This window comes from Mirounga leonina, unplaced genomic scaffold, assembly GCF_011800145.1.
Source record: "Mirounga leonina isolate KUSES-001 unplaced genomic scaffold, KU_Mleo_1.0 Mir_173, whole genome shotgun sequence".
NCBI classification, from domain to species: domain Eukaryota; kingdom Metazoa; phylum Chordata; class Mammalia; order Carnivora; family Phocidae; genus Mirounga; species Mirounga leonina.
Genome location: NW_023270447.1, coordinates 90,000,767 through 90,018,134, shown reverse-complemented (window position 1 = coordinate 90,018,134; position 17,368 = coordinate 90,000,767). Strand labels below are relative to the sequence as shown.

General features: G+C 62.3%; 2 protein-coding genes across 4 annotated transcripts in view; both read right to left on the bottom strand.

Moving 5' to 3' along the window:
- Window positions 1-7,672, bottom strand: part of GPR153 (G protein-coupled receptor 153) — an 8,279-nt gene extending 607 nt beyond the window's left edge. Inside the window, exons 1-6 of the mRNA XM_035019028.1 lie at window positions 7,605-7,672; window positions 3,639-4,107; window positions 2,808-3,237; window positions 1,088-1,280; window positions 426-610; window positions 7-281 (exon numbers count right to left, since the gene is read on the bottom strand). Of these exons, the coding sequence (XP_034874919.1) occupies window positions 7-281; window positions 426-610; window positions 1,088-1,280; window positions 2,808-3,237; window positions 3,639-3,994 (1,439 nt within the window). The 5' untranslated portion in view covers window positions 3,995-4,107; window positions 7,605-7,672. The remainder of the gene's footprint in view (window positions 1-6; window positions 282-425; window positions 611-1,087; window positions 1,281-2,807; window positions 3,238-3,638; window positions 4,108-7,604) is intronic.
- Window positions 7,673-10,719: 3,047 nt separating this feature from the next.
- Window positions 10,720-17,368, bottom strand: part of ACOT7 (acyl-CoA thioesterase 7) — a 105,706-nt gene continuing 99,057 nt past the window's right edge. For all 3 annotated transcript variants that reach the window (XM_035019921.1, XM_035019920.1, XM_035019922.1), the window contains exon 9: window positions 10,720-11,086. In XM_035019921.1, the coding sequence (XP_034875812.1) occupies window positions 10,988-11,086 (99 nt within the window). In that variant the 3' untranslated portion in view covers window positions 10,720-10,987. The remainder of the gene's footprint in view (window positions 11,087-17,368) is intronic.

Sequence of the window (17,368 nt, the reverse complement as noted above, 5' to 3'; positions counted from 1 at the left end):
AGGCGCGGGCTGCCGGGGGGCGCGGCGCGGGCGCGGCGCGGGCCGCCGTCGGGGGCCGGGGGGCGCAGCGACAGCAGGCTGTCGGCGGAGCGGCGGCGCGGGCGGAACGGGGGCGCGACCTCTGCGCAGGCCAGCAGGCTGCCGCGGCGCCGCTCAGGCCCGGCGGGCAGCACCAGGGCGGCCAGGTCCTCGCCCGAGCCCCAGCGCGGCAGGAAGGCGGGCAGCGGGACGGCGGCCCACACTTCCGCGTCGTCGTGGGAGAGGCGTCGCGTGGGCGGGACCTGTCAGGACGGGCGGGGTTAACCCGGGCTGCCCTCCTGGAAAACGGGGACCGACGCGGGGCTCAGAGAGGCAAGGCCTTGGCGAGATCCCGATGCTCCCCACCGCCCGCATTGCCGGCGTCTGGAGCCCGGCCCTGTCCCTACCTGCAGGTACTGCATCTTGTCCTCCTGCAAGGGCCGCGGCGGGTAGAACTGGGGCAGGCCCCCCTCCAGGGCCGAGAGCTCATACTTTGCCATCCTGTCCAGGGCCACAAAGTCACCTCCATAGCTGTAGTCGAGGGAGGGCTCCAGCACCAGGTCCGGGGGCATGCCACCCTCCAGGCTGGTATCTGCACGGTGGGGCAAAAGCTTAGGGCCGTGGAAACCTGAGGGCGCCGGACAGTGAGTTCTAGGGACCCTCAGAGACACACAAAGGGCAGGAGGCTGGGTTCAGATCCTGACCCTGCCACCTTTTAGCTGTGGGACTGTGGAGATCACCTGAGCCAGGTTCCTCCTCTATGGGATGGGATGGGATGCTACCTGGTGAGCTTTGGTGGGGGGACTAAAGACACACAGGGTCTGACCATAGCAAAGCCCCAACCGAGGGCAACACTGTTATTGCCGGGGTGAGACGGCACCTGGGTCTACGGGAGCCCCCCGGGGAGCCCTAAGGGTGGAAGCTCTGTGGAACGCATTCAGTCTGGGGTCCACAGATCCTGCCTGGGACACTTAGGTCCCTTGGGGGTTGAAGCACATGGTCACCTGTGATCCTGCTGACCTCACCCAGGCACCACTCTCCCCTGGGGCCGCTCCCAGGCCGTCCTCACCATTGTCTGAGTCCTCATCGTTAGCCATGAGGGCCACGCACTTCTCCCAGACGGCTTTGAGGTCGGCGCGGTAGCGGTCGCAGGCCCAGAGGAACATGGGCAGCAGGAGGGCCTGGGCCACCGAGCACCACAGCACACACAGTGCCATCCAGGGGGCCGAGGCGTCCGCCCGAAGGCTGCTGAAGCTCACCACCTGTGGGCACACGGCTCGGCCTGGCACCTGGCAGGACCCCTGTCACACAGCTTGCCCCCCCCAGCCTCACTTCTCCCACCTGCCAGAGGAGGAGGAGGGAGACAGAGCTATAGGCTCCTGGGCAGGAAAGAGCCAGAGCGTGAGCAGAAGTCCTCTCCACCAAGAGCTGTCGGCTGCCAACATGAACAGCCACAGCCCCGTGTGTGCATGGACAGCCCTTCACAGAGGGCCTTGCCCCATGCCAGCCTCATGACTGCCCGAGGAGAGAGGCGGGGGCATGGTTTACCAACCCCTTTTTGGGAAGAGGAGACTGGGGCTTGGAGAACCAGGTGTCAAACTTCCCAGTTCAGGGCCTTTTTTGCCATCCCCACTCCTCTGTGGCCAAGTGGCCTCCTTGGCCCTACCCCTACCCTGGAGGGCACGGGGGGTCTAGGTCTTGGACCTCAGAGGAGAATCAAAGGAGTTTCTGAGAATCAACCAGGGCGCCTTTGGGTCCCTGCCCAGGGACCCTCACTCCTGTCCCAGGAGAGTTCATTCCCCCACCCAGAGTGACATTTAACTATTCCCCCATCAGAGCAGAACTGGGCCATCATGCTGGTTCTGCTGTGTGAGCTGTGTGACCCTCAGAAAGGTGCTGAACCTCTCTGGGGCTCAGTTTCTTCATCTGTGAAATGGGCCAAGAACACCCCAGAGAGTGCGGTAAAGATCCCAGACACCATAGCAGGCCTGCAGCATGGAGCGGGCTCCATAAACTGCACTCCCTTCCATGCCCTGAAGAGAAGCCGGGGAGGCTCTTCCTCCACCGCCGTCCCCTTCTGATTCTGCAGTTGTATACACGCTCCTTCCCTCCATCAACACAGGCTGGAGACGCGGGCCCCGGCTGCACACAGAACGCAGCACCTAGGTGGGGGGTTACCGGGCCCACTGAGGGCGGGGCCACAGGGTGCCTGGGACTGCACCCCGAGTGTGTCCCCCGACTCTGAGGCTGCCACCCCACCTGCCACCTTCTGGAGCTGTGTCCTGCAGTGACTCCAGGGACATAGCCCTGCCCAGCTGCTTGGACAAGGTCTCTGGCTGGTCCTTGTCCCGAAACCCCTCCCTACCCCACTCCAGAACTTTCAGGGGGTTGGGCTGGAGCCCTGTGGGTGCAAGCACATGGCTACTGAATCCAGACTTTATTCTTGGGCCAGGTGGGTATGTGACTTCACTTGCCACACCCTCTGATTCGAATGGGCCTCACCTTGGTGAGGAATGTCCCCTACGGTGTACCACAAAGATCCTGGGCTCCGCAGTCCCCTGACATGGGCTCAAGTCCTAATACAGCTGCCTTAGCTTTAGGTGGGTCACTCTGAACCTCAGTTTCCAAATCTGTAAAATGGGGATGATGATAATGCCGCCCCCTCCCTCCCTCCGAGGACTGGATGGGAGGATTCAACCACCTGATGCCTGGAGCACGCCCAGCCCCAGGGCTGTCCCAGAGCCCACATCCCCGGCCAGGCTCCCCCACCCGCTGACAGTCTCACCCACCAGCACGGGGAAGCCCATGAGGCAGTCATAGATGATGACGATGGTGGCCACCAGGCCGGTGATCTGCAGTGAGGTTTTGGCAGGCTCAGAGCCATCGATGGAGGAGCGGCGCTTGCCCTGCGCATCCTCCACCACAATGGTGGGCACGGTGAAGGCGCGGTGGCCGGCCCGCGGCCCCACCTGCACAGCCAGGGTCTGGAAGAGGGCGATGCCAGTGCAGACCACACCCATGGCCACACTGCCGCCCACCAGCAGCAGGAAGCAGACGCCGAAGCCGAGGCCGATCTCAGCCACGATGAAGCGGCAGCCGTGGGTGTAGAAGCGCTCACTCGTGTCGTGCCAGCCGACGGCAGGCAGGGCGGACAGGATGAAGGACACCATCCAGATGCCCATGACCGTATGCACCGCCTGCTTCTTGGCGTTGCTTAGCCTGGCATGAGGTGGGGGCAGGACCGAGGTGTCACTCCCAGGGTCTTCCCCGAGCCCTGGGGCCCTGCAAGGGATCCCCAACTGCCCTGGCCCCCTGGTACCTCATCGTCACGGCACGGCCAGCAAAGTGGGGCCTGTCCCTTGTACAGGGGATCCTCATGCGTGTAGTCACACATCCCTCCCACCACGCATTTCCGTACAGGACGCTGAGGCCACCCCTGCACATGCAGGTGTGCAGCCCAGAGCAGCCCTTCCTGAGCCTCCGGGCTGCCCGCGCCACACCACGGGGGGCGTTTCTGCACACGGGTACCCCAGGTGGCCTCTGTGCCCACTGCCCACACGCCCCCCTCTCTAAGACCACCAGACGCCGACGTGCAGAGGTGCGCGTGCCCCGGGGCTCACCGGTAGTTGACGGGCCAGCGGACCATCCACATGCGGTGGTAGGAGAGGGACGTGACGGAGAAGCAGGTGGCCAGGGTGAGCGTGTAGAAGGTGGAGACGAAGACCTTGCAGAGGCCCTCGTTCCACTCGTAGTCGGGGCGCTGCTGCTGCAGCTGCACCACGGCGTACGTGGCGATGGGCACTGCCACGTTGAGCATGTGGGTGGCCGCCAGCGTGCACAGCAGGAACTCTAGCGGCTTCCACCTCTTCTGCTTGGCCCCCACACTCAGGATGCCCCAGGCGTTGGCCAGCAGGGAGAGGCCTCCACACGCCAACCAGCCCACCGCACTGCCGGGCAGCCGCCGCTCATCACTCATGGTGCAGACGGGAGCTGGCCGGCAGCTGAGACATCCTTCTCGGGGGCCAGGCCCGGGCTCGGAGCAGAGGCCCTCACACGTGGTGGCTCGGAGACACCGGAGACCGCGAGCATCTGCAGTGGGGGAGAAGCCAGGGAGTGCTCAGAGACTGTCCCTCTGGCTAGGGCATCAAAGCTCTCGGGCCTCCTGGGAGTGGGAGAGGGAGGGGCCCCCTGATGCACCATGACCTGTGCGGTCCTGACTTGGGCTGGGCTGCTCCGCCCTCCTCTCTTCTCCGGGGCCTCTAGCCCATGTCCCTGGCACACCAGGGGACTAGCCAGGGGTCCCAGTGAGTGCAAACACCCTCCCTTCCACCCACTCCTGGCCAAGGCATGGAATCTGGGTTTGTTCCTGGGACAGCTGCATCATGCTGTGGGTCCAGGTCTGGCACACAGTGGGCGCTCTGGGGAGGCGATCAGTGCTATGCTGTGGATGCCTGGGACAGCATGGGCCTGTAGACAGCCGAGGGACCAGACCTTGAGCCCAAGGAGGAACTGCCGATAGCCTATGGCCACGAGCCAGGGACACAGGATGTTGGGCAGAACGCACACGTTGCAGAGGCAGTCCATCCTGCCAGAGAGCCGGGCTCTAAGTCCCTCCCTCCCCCTTCCCAGCCCAGCAGCCCCAAGCCACGCCCCTGTGCCGAGCGCTGGCTGGTCCCTCTGACGTGGGGCCCCGCAACAGGTATCTCTGGCCATAGCCCGGAGGAGGCAGCGTGGGGAGAAGTACAATGCTAAGTGAAGGCCTACTGTGTGTTCTGCACACTCGGCCCTTTTTACTCCAGAGCCCGTTTAATCTCACTGGTTGCAATTCTCTTGCCTCCAACACTTACGAGCACCTACTGATACCAGACACAGCCATGTGATCCCCCAGGGGCCGTTACCCAGCTTGGAATGGACAGGCCATGGCAGGCCCCTGGCACTCAGGGCAGGTGAAGCAGTACCACTTGGTCCTGCTGCCTGGCGTTGCTTCTTGGCTCGTCTAGGGTTCTTTGGGTCTGTCTGTGGCCTGACCCCACCCCCCACCCCGATACAGAAGGATCCCTCAGGGATGAGTCTCATTCATCCCTGTGCCCCCGCCTCGGGCCTGCCCAGACCCCTGACCCAGGGGAGGAGTCTATTCTGGACCACACCAGTGCTCCTTAAGGGCCTCCTAGGGGGTTGGGGGGTTTCTGGGGACAGGGAGATTCCTTCCCAAACATTAGGCTTCTGCTTACAGAGCCTCCTCCTCTTCCCCACCCCAGATCCAGTATGGGAGGTGGGGCGGCCCCATGGGACCCTTCACCAGCCATTGCAGAGTCCAGCAAACCTCTCTGACCTCAGCATACAGAGGCCACATGGGGTTGGGTAAAGAGCTGCTAGACTCTCGCCCGCCCGCCAGTTAAAGACTCAGCTGGGCCTTGTTTTTCTCATCTGTAAGCTGGACATGATAGTACCCACCCGGGAAGGTGCTGCGAGTAGTAGACAAGCTATGCCATGGAACGGAGCCAAGTACACGGTAAGCCCTCAACGAATGCTTGCCAAGTACAAGTCTGTACTACAGCCCATCCAGCTCCCTGAGCTCTGCTGTCCCTTAAGGGCCAAAACCCTGAGCTTGGGGGTGTGGGTAAGCCTCAGACCTGTGGGTAGACACAGCCACCCGAAGCAGAACCTGGGATAGTACAGCTTTGGGGTGAGGAAGCCCAGGGGGGTCCAGAGCCGGCAGGGTGTGGGTGCTGCTGTGGGCCAGAGACTGCAGACACCAGTGACCTGTATGTTGTCAAACAGGAAGCTGGATTCAGCATGCACCTGGTGGGCCAGCATCTCTTTCCACCCGCATTGGGTCTCCTTGGCTGTCCCATTGGGAGGCCTTCCCTCAGAGTCCCCACAGGCTCTGTCTGGCCCCTGTCACCTGGGGCCCTGTTGACCACTGGTGCAGGGTGGTGGGGAAGGTGCCACAGGAGGCAACTGGCAGAACCTTTCATGGTGCCAGATCTGCCCCCTGTCTGGCCTAACAGTGTCTCACTGCAGGCAAAGGCCCTCGGTCTGTGGGCAGCAGGATGTGACTTGCCTGGAGAGGGAGGAGGCAGTGGGAACGGGCACACTCCCAGTTAGTGTCCCCAGAGATGTTGTGTGATCAATACTGACATTATCCCCATTTTAAAGACAGTCCAGCAAAGACAGAGAGAGGTTAAACCATTTGCCCAAGCTATGAAGTGTCTGAACCAGGACCCAAGCCCCACTTTGCTGACATCAAAATCCTGGCCTCAAACCCAAGCAGGAACAGGCATTTTTTGTTCCTTGAACCCCTGCAGGATGGGTCCTGCTGTTCCCACATTGCAGATGGGAACACTGAGGCTCAGAACCCAGAGCCACACAGGGAGGAAGTGCGAGGGCCGGGTTTGGAGTCTAGGACTCCTGAGAGCGGTGGTGCTGGGATGGGGGAAGAATGCCACTGCGGGGTGAATACCAAGTCCTCCAAATGCACAGTGAGAGGGGGTAACGGTGCAGGGACCCCGAGACCCCTTCCTCCGGGCTGATCAGGCGCCTGCTGTTCATTCCCCAAAGGGAGCAGCAGACGCGGAGGGCCAGACCCCAGACTGGGCTCCAGCCAGTGCGGTCCACACCCAGGTGTCGCCGCTCCCCACTGGGAAGTTTCTTCCGCAATACACTCAAAGCGTCCCCCCAGCATTTCAGGTTGGGGCTTCCTGCCTCCCCCAGATCCCGGAGCCCCTCCTTTCTCCCCTCCCCCCACAGCACGTCGCTGGGCGGACTGCAGGTGTGCCGGGCGTGGGACCCAGCCGGCCCGGAAGCCTCTCCCCCCACCCCGGCAGGGTCTGCGGGCGGGGCCCTGGCGTGACGTCACGGCCCCGGGCCAATGAAGCCTCGCGGCCCCAGGGCTCTATTGCGCAACGAAGAGAACCCAGAACTTGAAAGGATTCCCCGGGCTCCAGGCGGGCTCCAGCTGCACCCGCCCAGCTCGCGTGGGCCTGCGCCCCGGCTGTCCCCACCCCCAGCTGCGCCTCGCCCGCGCTGCCACCCATCGGCCCGCGAGGCCCGGCCCGGCTGCCGCCCAGGGCGGGGCTCGCGGCGCGGAGCCTCCGCATCTCCGGCACGCCCCCCGCCCGCCCCGCCCGCCCCCCGATCCCGCGGGCCCCGCTCCTCAGTGCTTGACACTCCCGCCCGACCCGGCGCCTCCCAGCCTGCCGGTCCCCAGCGGGACCCCCCAGCCCTACCCAGCCCCGAGGGCGCGTCCGGGAGCCGGACGCCCCAACGGATTACTCTGGGTAGGGGTGGGCCCAGTACCCCTAAACTGGCTGTCCCCGCTCCCTGCAAGCGGCGCTCCCAGACCCGGAGGCGGGGAGGACGGGGGAGAGAGCGGGGAAGAGGCCAGCCTCAGGCAAGTTACCCCGGAGGTCCCCGAGTCGGGGGTGGGGGTGCGCGGCCCTCGGGGGTGCCCGCGGCCCCTCGGACAGACCGGAGAGCAACAGACCGCAGGCAGCCCCTCCCTGCCCAGGGCCCTCCCGCCGGGGGTCCTCCCTCCCGGGGTCCTTCCCACCTCGCCGTCCTCGGGCCCGGGCGGCGGCGCTCACCCTGCACTGGGGGGCCCGGGGCTCCTGCTCGCTGCTCCCGCCTCCGGCTCTGGCTGCGGCTCACGCGCTCCCCGGCCGAGCGCGGGCCGCCGGGGGCCGCGGGGGTGGCTGGCGGCGGAGCGGCCCGCGGGCCGGGGCATCCTGGCGGCGCCGCCCGGGGCCCGCACGTTCCGCTCGGCTCGGCTCGGCCCGCCGCCCCTCCCTCCCCTCGCGCCGCCGCCGCGCTCGGCTCCCGCCGCTCGGCTGGCTGCGCTCGGGAGGCCGGGGGCTGGGGGCGGAGCAGGGCGCATGCCTCCGCCCCGCCCCTCGGACCGCCCCGCCCCCGCCCCCGCCCCCGGAGGCGCGGCCTGCAGCCGCGTCCGTCTGTCCGTGCATCTGTCGGTCCATGGTTCCCCAGCCTCCCCGCCGCCGCGGAACTGAAGCCCCCTAGGGAGCGCGGCCCCCCGCTGCCGTCTCGGGTCGGTCCGCTGCCCCGAGGTCGCCTCCAAGCCCCCTGGGAAAGGGAAGGCCCAGAGCTCTGCGGGCTGGCAGGTCAAGGGGGCCTGGGGCCAGCATGGGCGGCGGGAGCCTAGGGCCGGGGGGGTGGGGGCTCAGGGAGGCTTTCCCGGAGGAAGCCACATCTAAGGTGAACAATAGGGGTGGGGTGCGGAGTAGCCTGAGGATTAGATACTTCCAGGAACCGGGGAGTTTGTCAGGATCAAGGGTCTGGGGCAGTGAGAGGTAAGGTTGGGCCAGTTAAGGATTCAAACTTATCCTGGGCCCGGGGCGGGGTCCACCATGGAATGGTGACCAGACCACAGGGCTGCCAGGTGGTTTGCCCCTCCCCGCCAAGGGCTCAGAAATGTTCTCAAGCTGGAACCAGGACAGCGCAGCAGGGAGAGGCCGGGCCTACAACCCAGAACTCCTGGTCCCGATCCCCCTCAGGAGCTACCCCCCTTAGCACTCCTGGCGGACACACAGGCCGCCACCCGTAGACATCTAGAGGGAATCCTATCAGTGTCCTCGACTGGGGGCCTCTGGAGACCTCTGGAGTCACAAGAGAGTGATTGCTGGTATCTTGGTCTCCCATCCAGGCAGCGGACCCCGGACAGGACCCTGCCTGTCTCCTATCTCTTCTAGAACGCCCGTGACCACACACCCTGGGCACAAGGCCTCCAGTCACTCTGGGCTGTTGGCATGGCCCTGCCCTGCCCATGCACCTGGGAAGCATCTATGAATGCACAGCTCAGTGTCTGGGGGAAGGGGGCACCCGTCCGACAGGACCAGCCAAATGCAGCCAGTGCTACCTGCTCTGCTCCACAGCCTGGCACCGCACTGCCCCCCCGCCCCCGCCCCCCCATCTCCATATCCCAGGAGCAGCTGGGGCGTTAGGAGCAGCTGTTAGGAGACCCAGGGTAGGCCTTAGGGTCAGTCCTCTGAGACAAAAGTAAAGGTGTTTGTATCCAAAGGCTCCACAATGAAGTGGGGCTGGTGAATGGGGGGCCTTGGGCCATGCGCTCCGTGTGTGTGGCTTCTGGGCAGTCAGGACCCCTAGTGAGCCCTCCGTGGACGGGCCAGCTCCCTGACCAGGGGGCCCTGGTTATAAATAGGCCACCAGCAGTGGGAGGCTGGCACAAGGAGGCTGGTTATCAGGTGTGACATTTCTAAGGCAAACACCTGTGATCCAGTCATCCCTAGCCTTTGGCCACACTGCTGCCCCGCTAGCGTTTGGCCCCCGGCACCCCCCCCACCAGCCCAGCTCACCCACTACTGCCTTTACTAGTGCCCCTGCCCTGGGCTCAGCTGGCTCTGGGGACAGGTGGGAATGGGCCTCCAATGGCCAACCCGGAGACCTCGTGTTAAACGCTTTGTTAGCCTGGGCTCCCCCCAGCTGCCCCGGGAAGTGGATTTTAGGTACCTGGCTTGCCCAAAGCCGCACAGATGAGTGGCCAAGCCAAGACTGAGAAGGACGTAGAAGCCCTGGTGCCCCCTTCCCTCGGGGAACCCAAGGGCTCAGGCACGGCCATAACCAGTTCTGGTTTCGCGGACCACGGTCTGGCTGGCCTGGGCTGGGCTTTGTGCTGCACGCGCAGGGCAGGCCTCCCGGTGGCCCCCAGCCCAGGCACCGCCATCACCTTCAGGAGGTCGGCACGGGGCACGGGCGGAGCTGGGGCGGCTGAGGGGGTTGCTGCCGTGGCCTCACGTGGCGTGTTCCCTCCCCCCCACTTCCAGGCAGGAAATAATCCCGTCAGCCGGGACGGGGGCCTGAGACGGATTCCAAAGCTCTTGGCGGGGGTTTCTGCACATCTGGAGCCCCTCCTCGCTGTGAGGCTGCAGCTGTTGTGGTCGGTCTCCATCTCCAGGCTGCCAGGGTGGGCCCCAGTTGGGAACGTTCTCCCACCACCGGGTGTGCTTGGTGGAGGAGTCTTCCTCAGCTGCGGGTGGGGGTGAAGGACAGACGCCCGTAGTGGCCTCAGCAGCTAGTCTGCCCCCTGAGGCTGCTGGCCTCGGTGCACACACAGGGCCACAGATGTGCACGCGCGCACGCACAGTCATGCATGGGCACCATTCACACACACACCACCCTCAGGCCCCCCCCCGCCATGAACCTTCCCAATAACCCATTGGCCTGACTGGCTGGGGGTTCCCACGACAGGCACGGGGGCCCTGGCACCAGCTGGGAGGCCCCTTCTAGCAAAATCCCTGCCTCTTTCTCCAGAGGGCCAAGGTTCCAGCGCTGCTTCCACTCAGAGGTGGAGGGAAGCCAGGGCTCCCATATGCTGAGCGTGCAGCAGCCAGGCTGGCCTCAGCTCTCTCTGCACATCACCTCCCTGAGTCCTCGAAAGCACCGTCCACCCCGCCTACGGGAAGGCTACTGGGGGCTCAGAGCTGGCATCTTGCATAGGCCAGAGAGAGGGCAAGTGGGGGGCTGGTGCCTCCAGGCCAGGACGTGGAACCAGGGCCCTGGGAGGGAAGGGGTGGTCTCTCCAGCCAGCACCTGAGTTCTGGGGTACACGCAGGCATTGGTACCCGGGGGGGGGGGGGGGAGGGGTGGGCCCATGGAAGCCTCTAGTCCCCGCATCAGTGCCCACCAGGAACGCAGCCCCCCAAGACAAATGACCACCCAGGACCAAGGTCCAGCCAAACAGCAGCTTTATTAGTGACGCTGGATTCTTTACACACCGTATAGTATGCACGCAAGCATTCCCTAGGGAGCGCTTACACCGGAGTGATAGAAATAAAGCTTTGGTGTGTAGGTTTCCAGGAGAGAGCACAGGTTAACACTGCAAGACGAACACTTCACACAACACCAGCTCTCAGTGTGGATTGGGTTTTTGGCCAAGGGGGTGAATTCTAAGTGACTAGACACTGGGGCTACTCCAGGCCCAGCGCGGGGGCGGCCCCTAGGGCTGGGGCTCCGGCCGGCCCTGCCGTTTGGCCTTCATCTGCAGGTACCGCCCTTTGCCTTCCTCAAAGCGCTTCTTCTCGTCCTCGGTCTCGGGCTGTGGACCACACACAGAGACAGGCAGGTTAGAGAGGTCACAGAACCCTGACTGTGGGCCAAGGCCCGGGCCCTACCCCAGGAGGGCCCAGAAGACCCCACCCGGGCTCCACTGGCCAGCTGGGGCTGCTTGGGTGCCAGGCGCTGGCCCTGTAGGGATGCCAGTTTCAGGAGCACACCCACGCCACCCTTCACAGCAGGTGGAGCCCCCAAACCAGTGCCCATTTGATAACGAACTGCAGCTGGAAGTGCTGTTGATAAATGAAACATGGGAGGGAAGGCCTAAAACAGGGCCATGTGTGAGGAAGGAAAAGAGGGTCCCTGTTGGGGACGCTGCATTTGGTCCACTCCCAGGGAATGCCAGTTGCTCACAGTCCCTGCCCCAAAGGGAAGTGGGGACAAGAGCTGTGCTATGTCCCCTTGGGAAGGCCACTTTATTGTACCAAGAGCAATAGTGACCGCTTTGTGGGCAGGGAGCCTCGGATGGCGCAGATGAGCAGGAAGCGGCTCCTTGGGTCCTGCTCACCCCTTCCCTGTCACGTCTTTCCTCTGAGCAACCTAGGAAGCCACGTCCCCATACTCGGGGCGGGGGGTACAGAGCCTACTGACCAGAGGGAATTGGCCAAACTGGCAGGATTGTGAACGGTGCCCCTTTCACTTTTTTTTTTAAAGATTTTATTTTATTTATTTATTTGAGAGAGAGAGAGTGAGAGAGAGCACAAGAGAGGGAGGGTCAGAGGGAGAAGCAGACTCCCCGCTGAGCAGGGAGCCCAATGAAGGACTCGATCCCGAGGGATCGTGACTCAGCCAAAGGCAGTCGCCCAACCAACTGAGCCACCCAGGCGCCTGCCCCCTTTCACTTTTAAGAGTGGCCTGGTCTGGAGGTGCCTGGGGGGCTCAGTCGGTTAAGCATCTGACTCTTGGTTTCCGCTCAGGTCATGATCTCAGGGTCGTGAGATCGAGCCCCACGCTGGGCTCCGTCCTCAGCACAGTCTGCTCGAGAATTCTCTCGCTCCCTCTGCTCCTCCCCACCCTCCCCCACTCTCTCTCAAAATTAAATTAAATTAAATTAAATTAAATTAAATTAAATTAAAAAAGAGTGGCTTGGCCTGGCCACTAAAGGGTGTGACACCAGGCAGAGGTCACTCCCCGAGGCCCCATCTATCCCACTGTGAAGTTCTCTCTCGCCAGCCCTGCTCAGGAATTCAGGTTCAAAGAGCTGTGTTGATTCCTCTAGGACATTTCCTTGCGATACTTTGAGGGTGTCTGAAAGCTAAAGAAATGGGGCAGTTGCCCTTCATCCACAATGACACCAAGCCCCAGCAGCTATTTTTAGGCCCAAGTGTTTTACAGGCAAATGGTATATTGGCAAAAGAGAGAACAATCAGCCAGAGGATGTAATGTCAGGTTAAACCAAATATTTCCTCCCCCTCAGCCTTCTCAGAAATTGTTCGCTAAATGTCACCAGGTGTAAACTGTCAAAACCTTGTGGCTTGGAGCCAGTGGAACATTTGGGTCTTTCAAGAACGAGGATCATGCTCCTTATAGCGGTTCTGGTGCGTATTTGAAGAGTCTTCGGAGAGCACGTGGACACTGGTGTCTTCCCAAGACGCTTTATTGAGGAAGGCCTGCCTGCTGCTCTGGTTTCATCTCTGGCTGACTTTTTAAAAATAAAATTTGAGGCCATGCAGTTTGACCTGAGACAGCCCGGGGAAACAAAATGTTCTCTCTGTTAGAGCAGGCAGTGCTAAGGGGGAGCTTCCTGGGGGCGGGAGGCCAGGGCCCATCCCTGTGCTGAAGGCACCCCACAACCACAAGGCCGCATTCCGCGGGGCCGGCTTCTGTGCAACCCAGGCAGAGCTTCTCCAGCGTAAGTCACCTGGGGGTCTTATAGATGCAGATTCTGGTGCAGGGGGTCTAGGGGCCAGGGCCTGAGACCAATTTCTAACAAGCATCCCGGTGATGCGATGCTGCTGGCCTGGGGGCCACTCTGAGCAGCATGGCCCTACCCTCTATCCATCCATCCCTGCAGCAAATGGGGGAAAGCTGAAGAAGCCAAGAATGCAAGGTCAAGTCCACAGGCTAGGTCAGTGGGGCCTTTTGCTCCCTCTCCTCTGTGGAACGTGCTTGGCGTGGCTGAGGGGACCCGTGGCTCCCATCCACCTGCAGCCAAAGGCCAGGGCTCAGGAGAGCGGCATGGCTGGGCCCCTCTTCAGGGGGAGGAGGGGCTGCAGCCAGGCTTCCCGCCTGCCTCACAGAGGACCAGCTCATGGGCAGTGTGTTTGGGTCCCGGGGCTGGGAAGCTGGCTGAGGTGGAGAGCCTGGGCTGGGCCACGTGCCGAGGGTCCGCCCAGCTCAAAAGGCCCAGCCCCTCTCTGCTGGGGGATTCTGGAGCAGGGCCTCCCTCCAGCTGGTGGAATTTCCATTCCTGGAACAGGGGAAAGAAGGTAAGAGGCTTGGAAAGAAAAGAATTTCTCAAAAACAAGAGCATGAGCCTGGCCTGGGCAAGGCAGCGGGATGGAGATTGATGGCCACCAGGCCATCTGCAGAGCCCACTGGAGCCAGGTCCTGCCTGATGGGAGGGGCCTTTCTGTGTCTCCAGCCCACGAGTGTTTCTGGAAACCAGCAGACATGGGATTCACACGAGGAACTTGGGCCGCAAATGCTTGGTCACCAGCCAAGGGCTCTCAGGGCTCAGAAGAGCAGGGATGGGTCCAGGGAGAGCAGTGAATGGAGCCTCCATCAGGGGTACCCTAGACAGAGGACCTGTGAGTGACAAGGAGCCCCCAGGATGCCTGGGTGGCTCAGCCGGTTAAGCATCTGCCTTCGGCTCAGGTCATGATCCCGGGGTCCTGGGATCGAGTCCCGCATCGGGCTCCCTGCTCGGCAGGGAGTCTGCTTCTTTCTCTCCCTCTGCCCCTCTGTTCTCTCTCTCAAATAACTAAAATAAATCTTAAAAAAAAAAAAGCAGGGGCGCCTGGGTGGCTCAGTCATTAAGCATCTGCCTTCAGCTCGGGTCATGATCCCAGGGTCCTGGGATCAAGCCCCACATCAGGCTCTCTGCTCAGTGGGAAGCCTGCTTCTCCCTCTCCACTCCCCCTGCTTGTGTTCCCTCTCTTGCTGTGTCTCTCTCTGTCAAATAAATAAATAAAATCTAAAAAAAAAAAAAAAAGCTAATCCTGACAGTTCTAGGAGATGCCTAGACATTGGCCAGCGCCACCTGCCCTCTGGAACGGGCTGGCCTGCCTTTGGACCCCTCCCACCACACTGCATGCCCTTCCCGGAGAGGCCTTTTCATTCTGCCCCCAAACCAGCTCAGCCTCCCCTCTGGAGCCAGGGTGGGGGACCAGCCAGGCTGGTTTGAATCTGGCTTCACCACTTACCATCGTAAGGCTCATAGACTCACTTACATTCTACCCTATAGGGGTGCTGGGGCGGGGTACCAAAGTCCTCTCAGCTGTCCCCAACAAGTCAGTGAAAGAAGCCCCCCCCACCTCATGTACGAGTCCATTTATACCAAACATTTAGAGTAAGCACATCCACAGAGAGAACACAGGTTAGTGGTGCCAGGGGCTGGGGGCGGGCTGACGACCCAGGGGTGCATGGTTTCTTCTGGGGGGATGAAAATGTCCTAAAATGGACTGTGGTGATGGTTGCACAACTCCGTGAACATACTAACACCTGCTGCATTGGACACTGTAAACGGGGGGACTCTACAGTACATCATTACATCTCAAACCCACCAGAGGTGAACACCCCTCCTCACAGTTCACAGAAAGTCAAAAAGAAGGTTCAGCATGGCGATGCCTCCCAGCCAAGTCCCGGCACACAGGGGGCAGCAGGGCCGAGGAAGCACTCCCTGAATTCCACCCGGCGCTTTCTCTACACGGCCGAGCCGCGATGCATTCACTCCCGGCAGGTGCACTGAGCGCCTCCCAGACGCTGCTCTGGGCCTGGTGCTGGGACCTGTCTCGGGAGCTGACGGTCTAGCTGGCAAAACGCAGGGGAACAGACAGATTATACAGTCTGTGGGAAAATGACAATGACGCGGCCCCACCACAAGGTCAAACAGAGGGAGGGGGTCTCGAGGGCCAGGTGCCAGGGAAGCTCCGCAGTGGGGAGAGTAGCCAAGTGGGCACCAAGGTACACGGAGGTCTGCAGGTTGCCTGCCTACAGCAACAGCTGCTGCCCTCCCCAGTGGGTCAGGCAAGCGGCAGAGCCAGGCCCATTGGGCAGAGCGAGCCACCTCAGGAACGGCCTCCCCGGGAAGGAGCAGAAGGCAGAGTCCCAGGATCATCGCAGGCACCTCATCCGTGCAGTGGGAAGTCAATCTACTGGGTCTGTGTGGATACAAGGAGCAGGGAGAGCACCCAGGCCATCTCCAACCTCAGGCCTCAATACAGTGGCCCCCACAAGCCGCCAGGTAACACACCTTTGGGGTGGGCATCAATCCGGATGGCCTTCCGGGCCCTTCTAACTCCGAGCAACGCTGTATTTATAAGCAGGAGCCTGATGCTGGGCCATTGGTCCTGCAGCAGCCGTGAAGACGGCTGGTCCCCTGGGCCAGGTCTCTACGGGGCAAGGAGCTGTCCAGAGTCTAGTCCACTGGTAAGAATAAGTCAGCAACAAAGAACAGAGAGCTCTTCTCTCTTTGAGAAACACACTGAAATACTCGGAGGCGATGATGTGATCTGAGATTTGCTTCCAGTGGCCTGCGGGGTGAGGTGGGCAGGGGTACACTTGCATGAGCAAGACTGGCCCTGTGTTGCTAACTACAAGGAGTTCTTTCTTCTCTTTAGTTTTGCATATAGTTGAACTTTTCCATAATTAAAAGGTAAAAAAAAAATAAAAGCCAACTAGACCCATCAGGGCAGCTGCAGGGACCCCTTCTCCCTTCCCTGGGCACAAAGAACTTCAAGTCACACGCAGTCAGTCGAGGGGCTGAGTCCGGGGTTGGAGAGGAGCTGCTCCCCTACCCTGGGCTCTATTTCCCACCTGGCACCTTCCTCCCGGCCAGAATACCCGCAGTGTCCCGGGCTAACCCACACGGCTGTGACAAGATCCCTCCAACTGCCCAGGTAAACCTCCTGCAGGGACTGAGCCAAAAGCCTTCCCGCCCCTTCTCCCACGCGGGCTGTGCACAAGGCATGAACCTGGGCCTAGGGACGAGGAGGAAGTTCTCTGGGCAACAGCTTTTAGCGAGCTGCCTGCACCGAGTCTGGTGGACTGGACCACGCCAGCACGTCCGAATCTACACGACAACCCAGGAGGAGCACCAAAGTCGTTACCATTTCCCTTCTACTGATGAGAACGCAAGGCGCAGACGCGGTGAGGGACTTGCCCAAGCCACAGCTGGTGAGCGGCAGGCCCTCGATTGAGCCTGGGCGCTCCCACTGCTCCAGGTCCTTCCAGCCAATGGGCTCTTACTGGTGGGCTCAGCAGTAGGCAGTGGGGGACATGGTGACCCTGCGATGTCGCCCTGGTGAACGGGAAGGGCCTGCCCTCCCAGAACAAGCCTGGAGCCCACCTGGACTCGCAGCGGCTCAGCCCCCGGGCCCCAGGCCACGGAGTGAAGGCGCCCTCTCGTGTTGGTGCCAGCCTGCCAGGGTCCAGGCTCAGGGGTGCGTTCCTGTCCCAGCCCCTCACTCCGGCCTTGGAGCTAGGCGCCTCCCCAAGGAGCTTCTCGAGCTCTAGCGGAGAAGGGCAGATGTGCCCTGCATCTTCCCCGTCTGGCTCAGGTTCTGACACCCGGTCACTCCCGTGAGCCGTGAGCGCAACACCGGGGGCTGCTGGAGCCCGGTTTACCAGACACCGCAAGCAGCCACGCTGTCCTCCAGATTTCCACAGACATGAGCGAACGTGCCCCCCCTCCCGTCACATTTAGGGGAAGTCAGAATTGGGGCCATCACCCCCATGCTTTCGCCCGATACGCGAGACATGCTCCCTCTAGTTCATCAACTTCGGGAGTGAGGGGCGGGGACGAGAGAGGGACCGTCCGCACGGCACGTCAGAGCCTGGAAGCCGGAGTGGCGCGGTGTCGGGTCCTGCTCAGGGCCAGGCCTCAGGAGGCAAGCAGGGCGCCTGGCACCCATCCTAAGGAGGCGCTCCCTGCTCGGGCCGTGCGCGTGCTGGGTGGCACCACGGGCCTCCCCTCGTCCCGCGTGGCTGGGACAATTCCATCCAGTGTGGCTTTCTAGAGCTCATCCTCCGGTCAGGCCTGAGGCCGGCCCTCCACCAGGTTACCCCCGACAGCTGCAGCTACTCACCCCTCTCTAGTCAACAG